Genomic DNA, 21,654 nt, shown 5'->3' on the forward strand with positions numbered 1-21,654 from the left:
TATGTTGTTGTATTTTAAAGTGCTTTTTGTAAAAATATTTTAAATGACAGAGGCTTTCAACACAAGCTTTGTTTTTTTTTCTGAATTGCGGCATGTTTATTCATTTGGAAAACAAGAATGGTTGGAAATAGTGTTGATGAGTACACAGGTAGAACTGATAAAGGAAAGAAAACACTGGTTGCTCTGTTGATTTCCTAGGAAACTGAATCTACATTAGAAGTTACAAATATAAATACCTTTCATATCACACTGGCAGCCTTAGGTTTTTAATTAGCATACCATTTCATATGACTGTAGACATTTCAAAGCTCCTCTTTGTGCTTCCCCTTACAAACATCTTTCTCTTCTTTTGAAGTCTGCCTGATGTAAATACTAGCAATTAAAAAGCAGCTCAGGGTTGGAGACACAAGGTCTTCTTAATTAAAAAACAAACAAAAGCACCCAGCAGAAAACACCATATGATTAAGATCTAAAGTGTTATGATAAATCAGAATCCACATTAATTGTTAGGTTAAAATCAATACAAAGGGCAAACACGTTTGTATGTTTAAATTAATGGAGGAAAGTCAGAGATAAAGGCTGACATCTAGATAAAAAGCTACCTACTGGCAAGCTGGCCTTGCAACACATTCTCAAGTCCGTATTTATTGAATCCGGAAACCAAAGGCATTGTGTATTCTACTTAGAGCTTTTACTTTGTTGTATTGTTACATTGCTACAAAAGATTTCTTTTGATGTTCAAAGATAAATAAGTGAAATATAAAATTCCGCTCTTGTTGAAATGGACCACTGGTAATTCATGTGTTTTTTTGCAATGTAGCTATTCTTTGAGAAGTCTGGTCTGTCGGTCTTGGTTGTTTTTAAGCTAGCTGCTTTGCATATTTTTCACATCTGCGAAGTGATCAGTGTGGCTTCAACTGTTCCTGCTGTAGGGTGAAAACCGTTACAGGACCTTTTGAATGGGCAAGGACCCGATAGCGAGTCTGAAAGCTGAGCGATCGAGAAATAGAGAATGCAACATGGTTACAGGCTTGTCAGTACACAGCTGTAAGTTAAACGTCATCTAGTGTCAGTTTTCCAACTAACATCATTTTTTTAAGATGTTGTATTTTTCCCCTTTTCCATTTGACTTGACATTGAGTAATTAAAAAAAAAGTATGAATATTATTCAAAAGCTTAAGTAAAAATAATATTGTGATTCATTCGTGAGAACCTTTAAAAAAGGCACTAAAGTAAGTACAGAGTAATCAGCCTTCACAAGTGTCACTATGTCATTGTTTTGTCTTCTGACTATCAATATCGTAATATTGCAGTAATTTAGGAGTTAGTTTTACGTAAGCTGAGCAAACCACAAACCAATTTTCTAGAGCAGAACAGCTTCAGTATAACCCAATGAACTAAGGGGAAAGATGACAAGCATATATTTTCCAGATTGAGCCTTCCAGTTTTAAATAATGAATACCGTCATCACAGGGAACCTCATTCAATGCAGCACTTTTATAACCAATTAAGGAGTTAATGCATGAATACCGAAACACACTAGATATGAAAGTGCGATACTACTGGCTGATAGCATTGGTATACCAATTACACAGGTAACTGTTTGTTTTCATACCTGAATTTAGCTGTCAGTCATAAGGAACAGTGAACCAGGAGATGTACAAAACCACAAAGAAAGAAAGTTAGTCTGGAGGGTCTCCAAGCCACAGAGAAACCTTAAGAGGAGCAAGCCCAGGACAGCGCTGCAGAGACTTGAGTCTCATTTAATTATTGGCTTTCAAAGAGATTTTTTATCATGTTTAAAATAAAACTTTACTTCACTACCAGCTCTTTAACGGCAAATGTGTTTCAGATACATCTTAAATTTGTTTTACATGTTGGAATGCTTGGACCATCATTATGGCTATTATTATTCATATTCTGTGATATTAAAGTTTTTCAAAGCTTTGCTAAAGGAGTGCCAGTTGAAGAATTTGTCTTATGTTTAAGGCAGATTATGAAGGAATGTAACTGCAGTTTTACTGGGGGGGAAAAAAGGTAGGAAAAAACACCAAGGTTTATAAAATAAGCTCTGCTACTGCAGTGTGGTTTGCATTGAACACTTTCATTCATAGTCAATCTGGGTCATGGAGTTTCTTTTGCTTTCACTCTGAAAGGGCTTTTTTTAATTTAGCAGTTACATTTCAGTGTCTCCAGCCCTAAAAATGGCAGGCATTTCCCGAGAAAAATAAAAAAATAAAAAATGGTGGCTAAATTTTAACACACACAAACACACACACTGTATTCAATGTATCATAAGGTTTAATAAAAATATTACCCAGTATTGTAACTTTGCGTAAAATGGTTGCCTAAATACGATATGCAAGAAAATCAAGCCTTCTTGCAGATGGATAATCAATTATTAAATGGTTTCTACATGACAGTTCTCAAGTCTGCATTTAAAGTCCTGTGGCAGGCTGATAAGTACAAGCTATTTACTCTCATAACCCAGGAATGGCTTCAGCTGAGATTGATTTGATGTTAGGAGTACCTGGGCTTAATTTTATGTTAGAACAGAGAGGTACTGTATACAGACAGAGCACTGATTGTTCAGGCAGCTGGACATACTTAGAAACAGGATTATTCAATTTAACATTTACCTTTATTCTTAATTGTTCAAATAAAGTATGACCCAAATGCTGATGCACTATATATTTATGTTAATACATTCCTGTCTTATTTATTGAAACCTCCAGCTAAATGGAAGATTTGAAAATAGAAATAAATACACGTCAGACTTCCTGTAAATTTTGTATTTGTTTCAGAATTTCAGAGATCTTTGCATCCAAGAAACTGAAGCATTATGGACTTAATTTAATGTTTATCATTAATTCTGACTTAAACAGAACCCCTCCATTCCATTATTTCCTGAAAAGTTTGTGATTGCCACACCATCCCTTCATCCTTTGTCTTTATGGGAACGTGCAAGGGGCATGATCCCCACTCCCCACCCTGTTACCTAGGAACCCCGAAGTGAGGACCACCCTAAGTCGCCAGCATGCTAGGTGACATGAAGAGTCTTCAGCGTTTAATTGAATCCTATGGGTCTGCGAAAAAAAAGACGGGGTTTTATAGGCAACATTAAATGTTGACGGATTTGAAAATAGGGCAAGTCTTGATTTTAGGGGGTGCTAATTGCACTTTATACTGTAAGAACATAACAAACACAGCTCTTAACAGTGAAATAGCCATTAATAAAGTAGTTAGAAAAAGCTCAAATCTCCCTCAGGTTAACTACAGGTATGCATCTGATCGTTAGTAAGGGTCACCTACTATCAGGTTAGTCACACAGTGAAATAAATTACGAGTTTTTATTGTGTGCTAAACGTGCGGACACTAACATAAGACATTGGACATTTTTTTTAGAATGTGCAGTTATAGTCTGTGGAATGTGCAGTATAGTCCCTCTCCTCTTAAGACATTATTAGTCCAATGGCTTCATGACCCCAGGTTGAAACCAGGTGGGTGAACAGTTAATTACAAGCAAGTGATTGGTAACATCTGAAGTTGACCACTTAGGGCACTGTGCTGAAATGTCCTCAGTTAGAAAGTACGACCAAACTGGAGATCCTGAAGACAAGCAATCTGGCAGGTGACCTTAAGGTTGGATGATTTGGCAGACCTTTAACATGGATTTGGGAGTGGCTTCTTCATGGTGCAGTTGAGGAGGTGTTATGTTTTTGAGTACAAGTAGTCATGATTGTTGGGTTGGAAATGGCACCCCAGATGTGATACCCATTTAATTTGCAATGAAAAATCCCCAAACTTGAGCACAGTACTGTGCTGATGAGATGCAAAGTGCAATCACAGGTGTTTTTAAGGCTTGGGCATTTGCTGGCTGTAGCTGCTGACTTTGGCTGACATGTTTTTCAGATGGCTATGATAAGTCAAGATCCCATCCATTTTCAAACCAAGATATATTAGGATTGAATTATATCGGCTTGGCTGCAAATGCCATTGATTGAACTAAACTGTCCAAGCTTCTACATCAGTGTGGAGAGACCCCTTCAGTTTCCGAGATTGAATGTGTCTGTGAGCTGTAGTATATACCATAAGCATGAATGAAATCTTCTGAGTGTGTTGGTGACAGATCAGTGTACACATTGAACAGACTTAGAGAGAGAACCCTGAGGGAGCCTATTAGCCTGTAGATTCAAAGATCTACAGGCTAATAGAATTCACGATGGAATTGTTTCTCTGTGAAGGCCTTTGCCCCATGCAGTGTACAATCTACTTTCTTTGGCATGTCAAATGAGTGAGGCTGCACTGGGGGCTGTTGAGTTACACAGAGACATTGATTCAGGATCAAGCATTTCCATCTGCAATGTGTAAACTTCATCTTCTCTGTGGCTTCCTGCCATTGAATATGTCAAGGGACTGAATTAGGTGGGCAGCGAAGTCTAGGTGGCCAGATTCTTGATACTTCTGGAGCAAGACCACCTGCCGTTCTGTGTGTAGGAGCCAGCATCACTGGGTAAAGTGCGCTACAGACAACAGCACCTTGGAATTAATTATATGGTTCCGGTATTGGAATACAGTATGAATGGATGGTGACCACAGGCCAGTCTAATGTGTTAATAAATATATCCCAGTCTGATTTCTGAGTTTTCTATTGGAACTTTTTTGAATTATCAATAGTGGGCAGCTCAATGGTCTCATTCACGCTGGACTTCTGTTGACTGTGAGGAAAGTTAATCCAACACAATTTTGAATTTATAATCATCGGATAGCCTTCTTCACCTGGAGTGAAATGTACCTCTATGAAATTAGTTTTTTCATCAAGGATCAGGAGAAGTTACCTGCTTCACCACCTGTTGCCAATTGTAATTTGCTTCTGTGTGGCTCCAGTCTACATGATGAATATTGAACTTTCCAGTGTAAATTGGTGCGTGTTCTTGGGAGTGTGTGTTGATCCCAGTTAGTACCCCTAGCAACTAGCATGGTGTTTTATTGATTTGCATTGCTTGCAATATATTATAACTCATGTATATTGTGCAACCATATTTAGCACCCAGTGTTGAGGATATTAGGTCAAAACCTCCAGTTTTGCCCTGCAATGTTGTCTGCCGCACGAGTTTACTGAAGGTGGATTGTGTTGTCTAAGTCTTTGTTAAGACAGTTGAGTAACTGAACACTGACTTGGAAAACCCGTAGCATCAGACTTTCAATCTTAGAAAGGCGTCAGGCAGGGTGTAGAGATTACTGCCATCAGGCACATGACCAGGTTTTGTCACTGAATTTAGTCTACCAGTTGGATTATCTGCCTTGTGTAGGCATAGTCGATCAGATGTTGCCTATAATTGTATGTACAAGTGTCCGGATAATTTTGACTTTGAAGGAGTCTTTTGTTTGTCTTTTGTTTGTTTGTGTATGTGTACATCTGAAATCTATTCAATAATTATGTTTTAAGGCTTTTAAAAACAGGTAGAGGAAATAGTCATAAATTATGTTAATTTGTACCTTTGCCAGTGTGTGGATAAAAGAACTCATTCATGTTTACCACATGAATTTACCACACGGTTTCTGTGTTGAAATGTTTCTGAACAGTTGTTAAAACGTCAGCAATCTCCTTTATTTTTTTTATCTTGAGAATCAAAGGGAATTAAATAAAATATTGTTTTGGTGCATCCTTTACATTATTTTGCATTCAGATCAAGCCAAAACAATGTTAATTTATGTGTTTTGAGCGATTTTCAGTGATTTTTCAGAAATTGGAAAATAGCTTGTTTTCATAATTGTAATTAAGTATATAAAAGGCAACATTTCTCTGAATATTGTTGTTAAGTGCTGTATATGGTGATTTGTGTGTCGACAAGCAATTTTAAGTTGGAAAAAAAGTCTACAGAATACAACATAAAATGTTAAAATTTAAATCTTTAAGGCACAATTGGTAATATTTTTAATTTAGTTTGCCAGAAAAAAAATCTTTGCAGCTTCTAATACAAACATATTTTAGAATACACATTTATGGAGTTGAATATGCAGACTCATGCCTTTAGTGATATTGGAAGTACACTACTTCAAACCAGTAGTAAGACATGCAAATAGATATCATTACATGCAATTGGTTCAGCATACAGTAAAGTAGTTGTTGGGAGGAAATCTGGATAATATTTCTAAAGCTTTATGTTATCACCAGCTCGGTATTTGTCTTTTCTACCCATTTGGAGATTGAAACTAAGTACACAGCCTATTGTACCATTTAATTTGAGCATTTACAGGATTAATAGCATTGCCTGCCATAAGCTGACATGTGTTGGTGAGGCCATGTTCATGCTTGTTAATGATGTTTTATTGGCAGGATTAAAAGAGCTTATATCATGTGAGGGGCAGTAGTCAGCAGCCAGGTGATGCAGCATTTGCTTATAGTATTATCTGGCTTTTAGGGCAGGAATACATTTCTATTATGTTTTAAAATACCTTTAGGACTTTTCTCTGAGATCTAAAAAAAATGTTCATATTAAAGACTTTTTCTTATTGATGATAAGATGGTAAAAAAAGGTTTAAAATGTTTGCATATTAGGTGATTGCCCTTTAATGAAGCAATGTCAATTAATACAATTAATCTTAAATTTACATGAACTTAAAAAGACAACATATAATATTCAAGAAGCGATATAATATTTAATATGTAATATATAATACTGTATATTATATATAATATTCAAAGCAATAGTATTCAAGAAGCATATCCAAACATTCACTGTCAATATTGGATGTAAGATTGACATAAGGACGTCTTCATTTATTTTTACAGTCCACACTGGTACAGCTGTGAGTGAGAAATCTCCCTACTTTGTATCTGTTTATATGTTCTGCTGCATTTATTATAAATTCAGCTACAACATGGCTTTTTAAGATATTTCATCCAACCACCAGAATAGCATAGGCTTTAACCTAGTTTCAGATCACTCCTATTGAATGACTCCCTGTACATTTATCCCCGAAGTTAGTTCAATTGAACTAAATGGGTTTTATATGGCAATGATTGTAAGTAAAGAGAACTACGTCTGGATGAAAAGGTGTATGTCTCAGTGGGGTTGTGCACCTGTTGTATTGTAATCAAGCGTAGACTATGGCTACTTGTGATTTTCAAGGCACATATTTATTAGCATTGGAGTTCTCTATAAGCAGAGAGCACATAAAGAGGCATTAGAGACTGCATGTATTTTCCTGTTGGTAATATTTGACTAAATGGACTCCAGTGTTCTTTTTTTCTGTCAGCTCAACTAATTTGGGATGGTTAACTGAATGGTTTTGTTTTGTATGTAAGCATAATGTATTTTTCCCTGACAATTATAATTGTTTTTGAGGGAAAAAAAGGCTAATCTGGCAGATACATCAATTATCTTGTTTTTTAAAGCTGATAATACATATTTTTTCAATCTAATCTTCACATTTTCTTAATGTTCTGTTTGCAGTTTGTCAGCACATGAGGAATATTGCTCAAGGCATTGAGTACAGAGAAGAGGCTGCTGTATCTGACTTCTCAATCGAGTCAAATCTGTCTTTGTTTTCATAACACAAAATGAGTTTAAATAGATATTACGGTATATACAGTAGCTATTATATATATTATATATAACTGTGAATAAGGTGAAATATTTTTCCTCATATTGGACTATTTGTAAACATTAAGATTTCCTGTTATTTTACTATCCTGTAAAAAATTTAAACTATTTGCACTACTGTATATGCTATTTTCATGCTTTATATGTTATGCACAAACATTTACAAAAACGGTAGAGGTTGCTATGAAAAATGCACTTTAAAGACCTTGCTTCATTCCCTTACTGCTGAAAAAGACAGAGAGATTCCTTTACAAATGATTTAAATACCTTTTCCAGAAAGGGTGTGAAAATGATGCAAATGACAACTGCATACATGTGGTTGATAGAATGCTTTAAGTACAGCATTCGGCTGATAAAAATGATTGCATCTTAAACTGTCAAGAGAGAGAACACCTTCCATTAGGAGTTCCCATGCTGAGGAGTCTAGTCTGGACTCCTTGCACGCTAGGCATGCTAGCTATGTTGCAGGCTGCGTCCGGACACAAGCAAGCACAATCGCAGCATTTATAAAAGTCTTAATTTACTTAGGATGGGGTAGCAGCATATGGAAGCATCAACAATAGTCAACTGATGGAGAAACAAAGAAATTCCAGTGTTCTTGCGTTAAAAAAAGTCATTCAGAACTTAGTCATAATGGTTCAGCTGTCCTAACCAAAGGCTGGAAAGATAATAGAGCGCTTTGTGATTTTTTTTTACTTTCTTTTTTTTTGTACTTAAATCTTTTATCTACATTATTCATTTGGGACTCTTCAAAGTAAAAAGCTGGCTTCTTTTTCCTGGTGCTGGACTTGGAACTCAAATTAGAAATCTCTGTGTGATAAGAGGGGTAGAGGGGCCAGGGGTGGGTGTATTGGGGGTAATGTTGGACACAACAAATTGTATCCCCTCTACAAAGTGGCTTTTATCGTCTGCGACCTTCAACTGGTTTGTTGTTTTCCCTGCTCGTCTTAGTTTTTTTCTCTCCCCGCTTTCTAATAGTTCTTTCCCTGTTTATTGTGTTTATGTTTCCTGCCCTGCCTTGTGACATTTAAAAGGGGCCTGAATCAAAAAAGGTAAAAGCTAAACACACACTACATCTCTTCAGAAGTGAAGACTTCACAGTGCATGTGATGTGAGTAGCGGATTGCAGAGCAGTTAGTCTGCGATGCCTCTGGACAGCAAAGATCAAATAGGCTCCCCTTTCAGCTCTCTATTGTGTTGCTGCTTTCTTCTAAAATAGGAGCCCGAGGGGGAAAAATAAACGTTCGTGGAATGTCAAAACAAATTAGATCTGCTAACCTGTACAGTTTATTTACACAGAATGCATCTTTATACTTTACATCTCAAACAGGAAACAAAATCCAATGAGACACCTTTACAAGTGTACATGATCCTGCCTGTTATTAAGAGGCATGCAATGTGCAATAATGGCCTCTTTGTCAAGGCCTTTGTCAGATGTAGCTGGTGCTTTTTTGTGCTCTGTTGTTCACTAAGTGTGCATTTCAAAGGTGATGCATTATTTAATAAAGGAAGAAAATTTTGAACATAAACAACTAAAAAGAAGTGTTTAGCGAAGTCCTGCATCCACTTATTTGCAATCTCTTGTCTTAGTATTGGATTTGTTTTTTTTCATACATTCTAGAAATACAAGTACAGTAGAACCATTTCAAAAGAGACATGCATTCAAACACAAATGAAACAAGTGAAATTTTCTCTGAAGGTGTTTCAACCCCCACTCCAAGGCTGACAAACTCAGTTAAGTGAATGGTGTATCGTAATACTGCCCCCAAAAGAGCAGGGAAGCCGAGATTAAAAATGAAGATTTAACTCACATGCCAAAACAACACGGATCAAACCTACAGTAATGGCGAAAAACTCTTTTTTTATAATTTATCAGTTGGAACTAGAGTTCTAAGAGACACATGTGCATATCATATGTATATTAATCTAAAAGCTGAAATAGGATGATAAAGCAGTTGTGCATAATCGTGTCCTACAGTACCATACTATAATACAATACCCATTAAGTGCTCTGAGGTTTTTCAATAGGATCCAGCAAGCATACTGTATATTGTCACAATGTATATGTTCCCGCATTAGGTTTAAGTGTAAAGTTGGTATTTACCAGATTTATTTGCCAGTTTTGTACCATATTCTTCAAGCGGATTTTCATCCTGCCCCAGTGTTTACATGAGCGCTGTTCAGGGCTAATAGAGCATGATTGTACTATGATGAAATCATCCTTGAAAAGTTCAAAGCTTAAAATAATCCTCAAGGATAAAAAACAGCTTTCACTGGAGTTTGACATGTATTTGTAATTTAAACAGTAGAATCAGTAATCTTTTTAATTTCATTTTTTTGTAACACGTGCCCTGTATTTGAGATGGAAAATTAGTTTTATGGAAAAAAGGTTGATTAAGACTTTGTCCACAGTAGTAGAACTTCGCCCACATACAGTACATTTATGGGCAAAAGGTTTTACACAGATGTTAAATGCTGAAACCTGATATTAACACTAATAATAAGTCAGGTATATAATTCAGGTATGCACATGCGCTTAAGGATTAGTTTATCGATTTTTTTCCTGAGCTTTGGTTTCCTGGCTATTCTTACAAAATCAAATCCATGGTTTTTTTTATCAATGGAGGAGATCGCTTGCTGTACAATAGCTTACCAAACCATTTCCATTGGGAGTTTGTGTGTGTGTGTAGGGGGGAGGGTCAATGAAATTGATAGTCAATTAATCCATCTTAAGTATAAAGAAAGAAAAAGAAAGAGTACTGGGCTGACTTGTTTCTTCGTAGAGTGTGCATGCTGGCTCTCCACAACACAGCAGAACATCAAAACAATGAGCTCTCTGTTAATATTCCGGTAGTGTTTGTGCATTCCAAAGTTCCCCACAGCATGGCCCCAGGGCTAGACCCTCCAGGTTTTTCCGAGTGGCCCCTGATCAGCACAGTTCTCTTATTAGACATGTCCAACGGCCATCTCGCATCAGTGCTGACGGCGGTGGAGTGCACATTGCGAGTGTGTTTCTTGTATCACTCTGTCTCGGCTTTTGAAGTGCTAAGGGAGATGAGGGGTACCGTAACGTGTTTTGTCATTTTGTCATGATCCTTCACTTCTGTAACGTGGTCCTGCTAAATTAGACATGCCGAACGAGGTTTAACTAAATTGCTTGTAACACTTTAGGAAAGTATATTAAGACGTTTATTAACATTTTAATGATCTATCCTGTTACGATTATCAGCTTTTCGCCCTGTGTTTCTATAGGTAACTTTTGCAGTATATCCTCTATACAAGATTTAGTGTGATTTACTGTATATGAAGTTTAGTCTGCGGTTTAATTTTTGATGTGTGCCTTTTCAGTCAGACACTCACTTGGATAAAACAAAACCATTTGTTTTTCATGCTTTTGAATGTGTGTCTTTTTTGGTTATTCCATAATAAAAACCACCATATACAGTAGGATTTCACAAATTTGTGTGTTGAACCTGTGACAGAGACGTCAAGATGTCATCTGATTGAGTTCATGAGAAAATGGTAAAGTGAATGCACCTGTACACTTTGAAGACATAAGCTAGGGGGTGTGAAGAATTAATAGGGATGGGAATTTTTGTGGTCTCAGCCTCTTCCAGCCATAGACTGTGAAAATCAATTCCAACAGGTAGGGTCTTCTGTCGCAGGCAGAATGACTGCACTACTGCCTGTAGTAAATAGCAATAGAATGGTAACATGGAAGGCATGCATTCAGGTCTGCAGCTTCCCCGAATATTGATACTGGTAATTTGTGATGGATGCAAGTTACCAGAGGCTTATAAATGCGACCCTTCATGGCAGAGCCAAAGGTTAATAAAATTGGTGGCAAATGTATCAATTTTACAGATAAGCTATTCACAACAAGTGTAGTCTGGTGAATAAAAAGTCAATTCAGCCCGAAGAAACCACATGCAGCACCAGTGAATAGCTGCTTTTAGGTGCTTTTTTTTGAGGAGGATAAATGGAGAATTGCAGTTCTCTTCCATTGCTGCAGCCCAGGCTGCCAGTAAATCCCTCTGAATGGGGCTGGAGGTTGACAGGCCCTATTAAGACAAACTGCCTTCCTCATCGGAGAGATAAAATAAATCAGGTGTTTAGTCAAATTAAAATACTTGAACTGGAGCGGGCCCCAGGGAGCCCTGAGAGGAACTCAAGACAGATGTGGCTTGAGGATACAGAAGACACCCAGGAAAAAATTTAACACTGTCTGTGCAACTGGCAGGGGGCCAGACATACAGTTTGAGCTTCATGTGCAAATATCGCCATGTCAAATTTGTACAAGCATCCAGGAGGAGGGCATATCTGAGAGTGAGTTTCAATTTTGCTTTTGACTCTCAATTACATTGGCTCTGTAAAGTTATCTGGAGAATCACACGCCATTGATTAGGAAAGGCAGAGACATCTGACTTGCCAGTTGTTGCTGCTTTGAAACACATCTCTTTTCTCAAGGAAACAGAGGGCTCCCCCATGCAGATAGAGAGAGATTTCCTCTCTAAATAAATCTTATTAATTTTAATGTTTTTTGTTTGTCTGCAGAGGTGATGTAAATTCTGTTTCTCAAAATAGAGTCAGAATGCTTTAGTAGGTCATGTCTGTATTTTTAATGATTGACTTACTGGTTTATTTTTCTGTTTATGTTTAGTTCTCAGTGGAAACTTTTTTAATGTGCTGTATGTGTTATTACATAACATTTAACATCATTCATATATAATCAATGCTATATATACAGTATATGTATGTATAATTGTACTCTATGGGCTGTATATTTTTATATATTCCATTATCAGTATCATCTGCAAGCAGATTTGCAGTATTTTGTCTTGACAGAGGAGAGGGTTATTCAGTGTGTAGGGTATTTTTTCACTAAATGAAGGCAGTCATTAGAAATACTGTAACTGCAAGACGTATCCTCTTTCAATCACAAGGAAGGAGCGTAAAAGTGAAGAAATTGTAATGATGTGACTGTTTGCTCTGCAGAGAATGTTTCCACATTATCCTTCATTGTCTGTCACTAATTTGCCACCTACTACTGACTATGACAGATCCCTTATTTGCTGGGTACAATTCATAGCCTTCCTCACTGTTAGAAAAAGCTGTGAGCTTCAGGGAAGAAAAAAAGTGACAATGAAGCCTCCCCACTGTTAATGAAGTCATAATATAGACATTGCAGACCTGATGTTTTACTGAAGTAGATTTTACCAATGAGTAGTATTTTTTTTAAAAGTTCAAATATATATTTAGTTGAGAATTATCAAAAGCAGGGACTGATGAATTTGAGTGGCCTTACATTTTATAAATAAGTTTTTCTTTCTAAGAAACCTTTCTGTCATATTCCATTTCCTTTGCTGTTTTACAGTAGCGTATCATCAGTGTATCTTGAGCAGAACCTTTCAGCAAGCAAGTAACCTGAACTAAGTGACCTGTTCTGAGATGCTTGTCTTCCATTTTGTTTATGCTAGAAGAGATCAGTTTTCAAATTGATGCTCTTTATTTCTGTTCTCTATGTATCCTAGGATCAAAACGTGTTATAACAGTAAAATAACCCTAGATTTTCTAGCTCATGTGATAACACCTCTGTAAATCTTATTCTAATGTCTATACAGGCAAACGGGATACGGCTTAGATTACAAATGCATTAAGTGTGTTAATGCTCATTCCATCAGGATTGAAAAAGATCATTTATTAAAAATATAATATCTAGAAGTGTATTTTTTTCTTAAATGGTAGTATCATTTGTTTATAGGTCATTCTTGGAATCTGAATTAATATGGGCATGTGATGGTTTAAATCACCAATGCTTGCCTAAAAGGTAAAAATTAAATAAAAGCCAAAGCATTCTGTTCCCTACATTATTTTGACATGATTTGGCATGGTTTCTTTTATTTTGCGAGTCTTAGGTCAGATGACATTAATTGATTATTTGCTGTGTGCACATATAAGATTGGTCAGTTCTAGACAAGACATACCCATTTCTTACTTTCCTACTTCAAAAACTACTAGAACCCAGGGCTCCTTAGAAATGCTATGTGAGAGCAGGCAAAGAGCAAAAAACAAAACAGACAATGAGCAAACCCTCATCACGTTGCGGGGCATTAAATTCCATATCTAAAACATTGTGGGGAAAAAGATAAGACACAAATTAAATGAAACTAAAGAAAATCTAAATTTCAGGACTGTAAACTAAACCAGAATGTTCAGCTAAGTAATTGTAATTTGAATTGCAAAAGCATTTCGTTTTTTCAACTTACATAATTGGTATGAGACATCGTAGTTGATATTATTAATTAAACTCCGGTTAAATTTTTATTACCACATTGAATAAAATAGCATACTACATGTATTTGTTTGTATTTTAACAAAACCTTTTATGGGATTATTTAAAATTAATATCTCAATAACTGCAGCTGTTTGTATGCTTCTCACAAAATAATATTGTGAAATTAAAAAAATATGTGTAATGATAGTATTTTATTGTAACGTTAATAGGCAGTAAGTCTGGATGTTTCAGAAGCCTCGAAATACTGTAAATGCGTTGAAAAAGACAGAGCACAGTTATTTTAAAAAAAGAATGTTTCTTATAAAAATGCTGTTAAAAATGGGACATCAGAAGAACTGGAAATCCCAGCTGTACGTGAGACTCCCCCTAAGTGTCCCACTTGACTGATGGTTACAAAGAAATAAAACAAAATGGCTGGGGGTCTCGAGCAGAGGTGGCACTTCCTCTCGCCGCGTGTGGACTTGGCCCGAGCTCTAGCCCTGCGCTGGGCCTCGGTCTGGGCCAGACCCGTGCCTGGCCCGGTCTCACCGCTGGCTGCACTCTCCCTCCCGGCAGGTACGCCCGAGAGCCTCGCGGAGAAGGAACGGCAGCTCTCCACCATGATCACCCAGCTGATCAACCTGCGCGAGCAGCTCCTGGCCGCCCACGACGAGCAGAAGAAGCTGGCAGCCTCGCAGATCGAGAAGCAGCGGCAGCAGATGGAGCTGGCCAGGCAGCAGCAGGAACAGGTGAGTCTGGCCTGGGAGAGGGTACGGACCCCCATCCTCCCCACATCTTACTGGGCCTTCTCAAGCCCAAATCAACGTGAACCACAGCAGTCACCTGTGTGTGTGAATCGTTTGTGTGTGAATGAACTGCCTTTTTCTCGTAGGTCAGACTGCAATCCCACCTAAAATCAAAGAATCAAAATATAATCCCAAATCTGACTGTCTGATGAATAGGCCAATACTCATTTTATTTTGTTTATTCATACATTTTAACATGAGCTTACAGTATTTATTTTAATACTTTTAACTGTCATTGCTCTCCACTCATTAGACAGAAGAGTAGGTTCATCTTGATACCAAAATTAAGATTCACCTTCTCATCATATACAAGCTGTGGTGTTTGAATGTTTCTGGGACACAAGCGTAAATCTGATACTATTACCAAGAATGCAGGTGTTGTTAAATGGATGTGGGATGTAGCTTTCTTCACTGTTTCCTGTAGTAGCTGTGAGTAACACTTACTGTGCAAAATATATTTAAAAAAAGGTCTTAAAGGCAACCGTGATTATTATTGCATTTTTTTTAAATACGTTTGTTCTTCTTGTTCTCACTTTGTATTACATATAAGTGCATTCAAATGTTTCTTAAAATGTTTCATGTGCACATTAGTGGGATCCTCTAAAAAGACACTTTAAAAACAATTCTTACACTTAATCATCATTATGTATCAAATAAATGAGGCATATTGTACAAATCCAAAAATTAGCACAGGCCATGAATTGCATAAAAAAATATAAGAAATAGATCTGTCCCTAACTCAAATGTTTTCTTTAACTCGGCTAATTACAGTTCAGTAATTCAAAAGTATAGAATCCAGCCTAAGCTGTTAAAGCAAAATGAAATCAAACTTGCCTTACATCTCTCAAATTAATATGCACTTTTAAAGAATATGACATTATTACTAGGATTATCCGTTCAGTTAAACAGTGTTTTATAGGGAAGTAGCGAATTGTATGCTTAGATGATTTTAATGAATACTGATTGCAGATATTTAATGTGCCTTAATATTTGCCCACATGCGTAAGAGTATAGAGTTAGCCCTTAATGGAAAAGAAGATGGAAGAACATTGTAAAAAAATCAGAAGTTAGAATGTCATTTAGCCATCCAGACACGACACAGTAATTAACTGTTGACACTTGTGAATAAGCTAGCACAAATTAATCTTGACACATTTGCAGACGAGTGATATCTAACAGTGAACACTTTGTAATTATATTTGAAAATGAAAATTAAATGACACTTAAAACTAGGTTGTCATGCTCAATGAAGCGAACATGTAGTTAGAACAACTGGCGAAATAAAAATGTGGAACTTGAGCCACGCCGTGATTCTGCGATGTTCATCTGTGGATTGGTACCCCCTGACAGTCGAGTACTGTTTGAGCCAGACTCCCAGCTGGTAGCTTTTGGTGCACGTTTTCACACAGGGCAAAGAAAATCCTGCAGATTGCCAATTTATAGTTATTGGAATCATTGAAACTATAAACCTGTCCATTTTTTACACTTTAAAACATTTTCCAAAGAAAGGAGTTTTCAGGTTTTTTTTTTCCAGACCTTTAAATTTAGAGAAGTGGGGACAAGTACCTTTGAAATGGTAAAGATGGAAATTGATAAAATAATCGAATTTCACAATTTTTCACAACGTTATTTATTGTGATAAATAAAAATCTTCCACCAGGATTGTAATGTCCTGCTTAATCTTTAATCCTATCCGTTTTGTCTTTCAGTTTCTCAGTTCCTCTTTACTTCCTTTCCCCCTTCCTTTAAAACCTTCTCTAACAGGCAGCTTTATATTCTGTGTCTCAGTACAAAAGGTTGCTATGTACCCTGCCTTTCCTAAATAGAGCTGCACTCAATAAACATAAGCTATTATTTGAAGACTTAATAGCCTTTGAGCATAATGTTTTCTTTATTGGATTTTTTATTGTGTTGGTATGTACACATGTAGATAGAAATTTGGAAATCAAGAAGTTAGCATTACAGTATTTAGGTAATTTGACTATGCTAATGGACTTTTGTGTGGTGTGGTACTGTACATTATGAATACTCCGCATTCTGATTTTCAGACTGAAAAGGGTTTTACCTTTTCAGTTTTTAACTCAAACCCCAGGATGTGGTTTCATAACTGGGAGATCGTCCCCTGGCCTGACATGCTTTTGCATTTTGGATTCTTCTGTAAAAGTTAATTGTGTAAAACTGCTCATAGAGACGGTGTCTAATTACCCGGGTGGTTATAAGCTACAGTTGTGTTCTGCACACAGACATATTAAATTAAAATGTGTGTTTATAAGTGGATGAAAAATCTAAAATATTGCTCTGCACAGAAATTATACAGGATGTTACTTCTGCTTAATTTCAGTTTCATCACACTCAGATATTCATCTTTTTTATTTCTTTTTGTGTTTTGTATTATTGATAGATCGCTAGACAACAGCAGCAACTTTTGCAGCAGCAGCACAAGATCAACCTTCTCCAGCAGCAGATTCAGGTCAGTTTTTGTGTACACACACACACATATATATATATACTTCACTGGGAACAAAAAATATCTTTTATTATTGCTCCTTAAATCCCCACTGCCTGGGGCACAGGTAGTATCTTATACAGTGTAGTTTGCCAGTTCAAATACAGGCTGTGCCACCCGAAAAATACAGCTGGGAGATCCTGGGGTTGGACACACAAAGGGTTCAATTTGGTGGAGCTGGAGTGAGTGAAACTATAGCTTGTCTCACACCACCACCATGTGTTTTGTCTTTCCTCTCTTTCTAATGCAGTAACGTAACATTCACATTTAACTAATAATTGTCTATTCTTAGGTGGTTCATATAAAAATCAGGAGCAGTTACTGTATCAGATATTGTAAAAAAACTCAGAATTTAGGTTGCACCATTTCTTACAATTCCCTGATGTCTCTGTCATAGGAAATTGGTAGTTTCACATGTTTTTAAAAATAGCTTTCTGTATATTTGAAGATCTGATATTTTGTAGTCAGAGAGGGTTTTTTGTGTTTGAACAAAGGTGACTGTTAGTACTAGGTCGTTTTCATCAAGATAAATTTGTTGTTACTGCTACTTACATCTGTAAACAAACATTAACAAAACTTAATTTGCTGGGAAGACACATTTCAACCAGTTACTTCCTAGCAATCATAAAATGTGTGATATAATACCTACAACTGGATGTAAGCTGCTTGCTCATGTAGGCAGAAATCAAAACGGTTCCTGGGAGTAACTCAAATTTTAAGGAAGCAGCTGCAATACAAGAAGAGAACTGGAAAATGAAGGAAAGAATAGAAACTGCTTGAGTTGTTTTACATGAGACTAGCCATTTACTCTCTAGAAATTTAAAAGAAACAAAACATAAGGAAAAGCGTGTGATAATACACTGAGATTTCTTGTTGCCACAGGGGAGTGTTTGATATTGTAAGAGACTTTGCCAAAGGTTGGTTATTATGGTCACTGCTCATTCCAGCACTTGACCCAAAGTACCAGGGCAGCAAAGCAGGACACTGACAACAGCGTGAGTCCCCCACTACCAGCTGAACACTAGAGATGTTTTCAGCCTATTCTCGTTCATAGTCCTCACCACTTGGAAATATCTCCAGAGCTGTCACGTCCTTGTCTCTTCAGAGGTTTCGTAACCTAAAACCCCTTCTCTTGGTGTACAGCCTTTCCATAAACACTGAAAGAAGTAACTGAAATCTGTGCCTCAACTCACAGAGGTTTGCAGCCATGCGTTTCTGTTCTGCACCTGCAGTATCAGCAGATTCAGGTTTGTTTTAGTCTGCATTTGCTGCGAATGAGAATACAAAGTATTTCTGTGTTTCTTTAAAAACTTTTTAATACTTTTCACAACACTCTGCTCTTGAGAAAGGGTTGCTATTATCGCACAAAAAAGCGATAATAGTCTCCTTTTTCCCTTTTTTTCAACATGATGATATTTGTCTAAAATAATAAATTCTTCCTTTCATGTGAGCTACTACAGTGTACTCCTAGCGTCAGGATATACTGGTTCCTTCTCCAAGTGCTTAAGTTCAATATTGTTCTTCCTTTCATTGCTGGTCTTGGTCATGTGAAGTGCAAACAGTGCTCATTTTGCATGTTCCCGTGGCTCCAGAATCGTGAAGCCAGTGTGACACTGATGTGCTTTACACTTCACAGTGAAAATACCAGCTCAGTCTTCATGTGTTCTTTTACACTCGTACAGTACCATACTACAGTATATGAGAGTTCCGCAGTCAGGAAGTTTACCACATTCGCATTTCACTTTCTATTCAACAACCATTTGAAATTATTAATTTGACTAAAGAAGTACATAAAAGTGAACTGCATACATTTATTTTAGTGATTTTTTCAGCTACATGTACAGTATTAGATTTTGAATACCCCCAACTGGTTTAATGTGTATCTTTTCAAACAGTTCAACCCCTACAGAGGTGGGGATGTCCGTAGGCCCACGAATTCCACTTATAAGACAAGGCAAGAGCGAATGCCAGGTTCTGAAGAAATTTCTTCACAATTGAGGAAAGGGCTTAGCTTGGCCAATGTCCCCCCCGGGCCTGCCTTGGTTACAGGGCTTGTGTCAAGACAAAACCAAGCTAGACTGATTTACACACTCCTAAGTACAACGTTTAGTTTTGCCTGAGTCTTGCTAAAACCCTCTTCAAGGCCGAACATCCCAATATAAATAGACCCCTATCTTATTAAGACTTATTAAAAGCAAAGGCCTTTTGACATTTCCTTTTGCTACCCACCATCTGTAGCATGATTTCACAGCATTGAAATATTACGTTTCGCAATGTGATATCTGGCTAAGTGAAATCCTTAGATTAGTAAACGGCTAGTTACCAAACAAATACGGCTTGACTGCCATTGTTATAACCTTTTCTTGTGTTGTTGATCCTTGTTAACGAAACCTATTCAGCTCTAGGGTTAAACATTTTATCTAAGCTTGGCCATGAAGTTTTGAAACCACAAGCTTGTTAAATATGCACTCACCGTCACTAGGTGAACACCTGGGGATCTTGTCGATGTTATGTTATTTCCGTTGTTTTTTTTAGGTAGACTCATTCCTCTCTTTTTCCTCTCTTAAAAAACATTCCTTCTCTACATTCACCATCGCCCCACTGCTGGTGAGGTTGCCCATTGCCTATGAGAAAAAGTACCGGGAATATTTATTATATTCCTCTGATCCCATTTATCAGAATAGTCCATACTTACAGCTTACAATATATATGCTATACTAGTGATATGGTAGTCCAACTCAGGGTTACACCTAAAAATGTTAGTACTTATTTATACTGCTAGATAGATGGGTAAAATTGGGTTAAAATACCTAGCGTAAGAGTGTAATGACAGTATCCACAGCAGGCCTTCCAGCTTTAATCACTTCTCTATATTTAAGAGTGAAACCCACATTATTAAGATGCTTGGAGGTAGACAAAGAACCAGCATATTTTTTCAAGCTGTCACATCAAATTTACAGTTTTGGACTAGATTGCATTTGTCACTAGGCACGATACAGTGACTGTTTCTTGAAAAAACATGAGTTTTTGCATCAACCGAAGAAACATGCAGTGGAAATTATTTTATTTTTTTTGTTTATCGAAAAGAACTGCTGTTTTAAACTTCCTGTTTTTTCAGAAATCATTATTTCAAAATACTAATTTTTTTTACTACATTTCTTTGGAAGGCCCTAAGATGTTAGTATGGCACCAGAGGTATCAATATAAAGCATTGGTATTCAGCTTTAATTAAAGCTTTCTCTTAAAAAATGCCCATTCACCTCAATAAACAACACCTTTGACTTAATGAAGATTCCAACAAGCTTTAGCCCTCGTGTAAGGGACACAGAGTTGAGTGGTAAAACAGCACTCAGGATTCGGTTCCCCTGCTGTTTGTATATACTATGTTTAGCATTAAAAGCGACCCTCAAAGCAATTAAAGTGCTACTGTTTTGGCTCGAGGGACTGTTCCTTTTTTTTCATTATTGATGATGTAACTGATCCCATCCATGGAAGCTATAAACTGGACGTACAAGGTCCAAATAAAACCACCAGGGCTGAAACCTGACACCCCTATTGGCACTCTACACACATTCAGTGTTTCTTTGAAAGAACACGGGGGGTATAAAAAAATGGAAAAGTCTGGAATACAGCACCGTCCAATTTAAGCAAACCCTTTGAATTGCTTTTTCTTTTCATCCTTTCTCATTTATTTAAAGGGGGAAAAAGATTGAGTCTTTGTCCTTGGGGATTACAATGTCACTTGTTTTAAGATACCAGATGTTTTGATTACTACGTTAGGAGCTTATCAGAAGTTTAAGCTCAAGGTTTTTCTTTTTTCTTCTTTTTTTTTTTTATCCCGAGCTGCTTCTTGTTAAATTTCATGCCGCATGTGACTAATTCCATGCACTAAAGGATTACAGTTGTGTGGTTCAAAAATAAACTTAAAATACCATTAGGAATAAAAATGGGAGGCTTGTGACAATTAAAAACAAATGTGGAAATGAATCGGGTCTGTAAAAGAAAAGCAGTGCTCCTTGTGTAACAGTATTGGGCAAACACAGCAGAGTGATACACTTTTAAGATGATAACAAAAAATAGATATTTCCTACTTTTATATTTTGCCTGTTTTCTTTGACAGTTTTCTTCAACTGTCACAGAACATCCCGAGCTTAGATAGTTGTGTTTCTGAAGGGCAGTCTCTGTGACAATTAGGGTTTTTTTATTTCCAAATCTTCACAAATCATGCTTATTTTAGCATTTGAATATAAGTTCAGTCTTTCATATGGTTTTTCTAATTATAGAGCAGTAAATGGCAGAACAGCATATGTTAGCAACATGAGCAGCAGTCTATGAAATGAGCTACGAGTTAATAAAATGATCTTGTGGTGGTGTTGGCCAAATGTTAGCACACATGTTTTGGAGAGTGATATTTCAACAGACTTATAATTTGACAGTCCTGCAGGGAGAAGATTTGAT

At 36.9% G+C, this 21,654-nt stretch overlaps 1 protein-coding gene across 33 annotated transcripts in view; it reads left to right on the top strand.

The window, feature by feature from the left end:
* Window positions 1–21,654, top strand: part of sox6 (SRY-box transcription factor 6) — a 203,714-nt gene that overhangs the window by 108,327 nt on the left and 73,733 nt on the right. For all 33 annotated transcript variants that reach the window (XM_088611247.1, XM_088611249.1, XM_088611254.1 and 30 more), the window contains 2 exons: window positions 14,461–14,633; window positions 17,092–17,160. In XM_088611247.1, coding sequence (XP_088467373.1) covers window positions 14,461–14,633; window positions 17,092–17,160 — 242 coding nt within the window. The remainder of the gene's footprint in view (window positions 1–14,460; window positions 14,634–17,091; window positions 17,161–21,654) is intronic.

The sequence above is a fragment of the Lepisosteus platostomus genome, chromosome 18 (assembly GCF_059453375.1).
Source record: "Lepisosteus platostomus isolate fLepPlt1 chromosome 18, fLepPlt1.hap1, whole genome shotgun sequence".
Taxonomy (NCBI): Eukaryota; Metazoa; Chordata; class Actinopteri; order Semionotiformes; family Lepisosteidae; genus Lepisosteus; species Lepisosteus platostomus.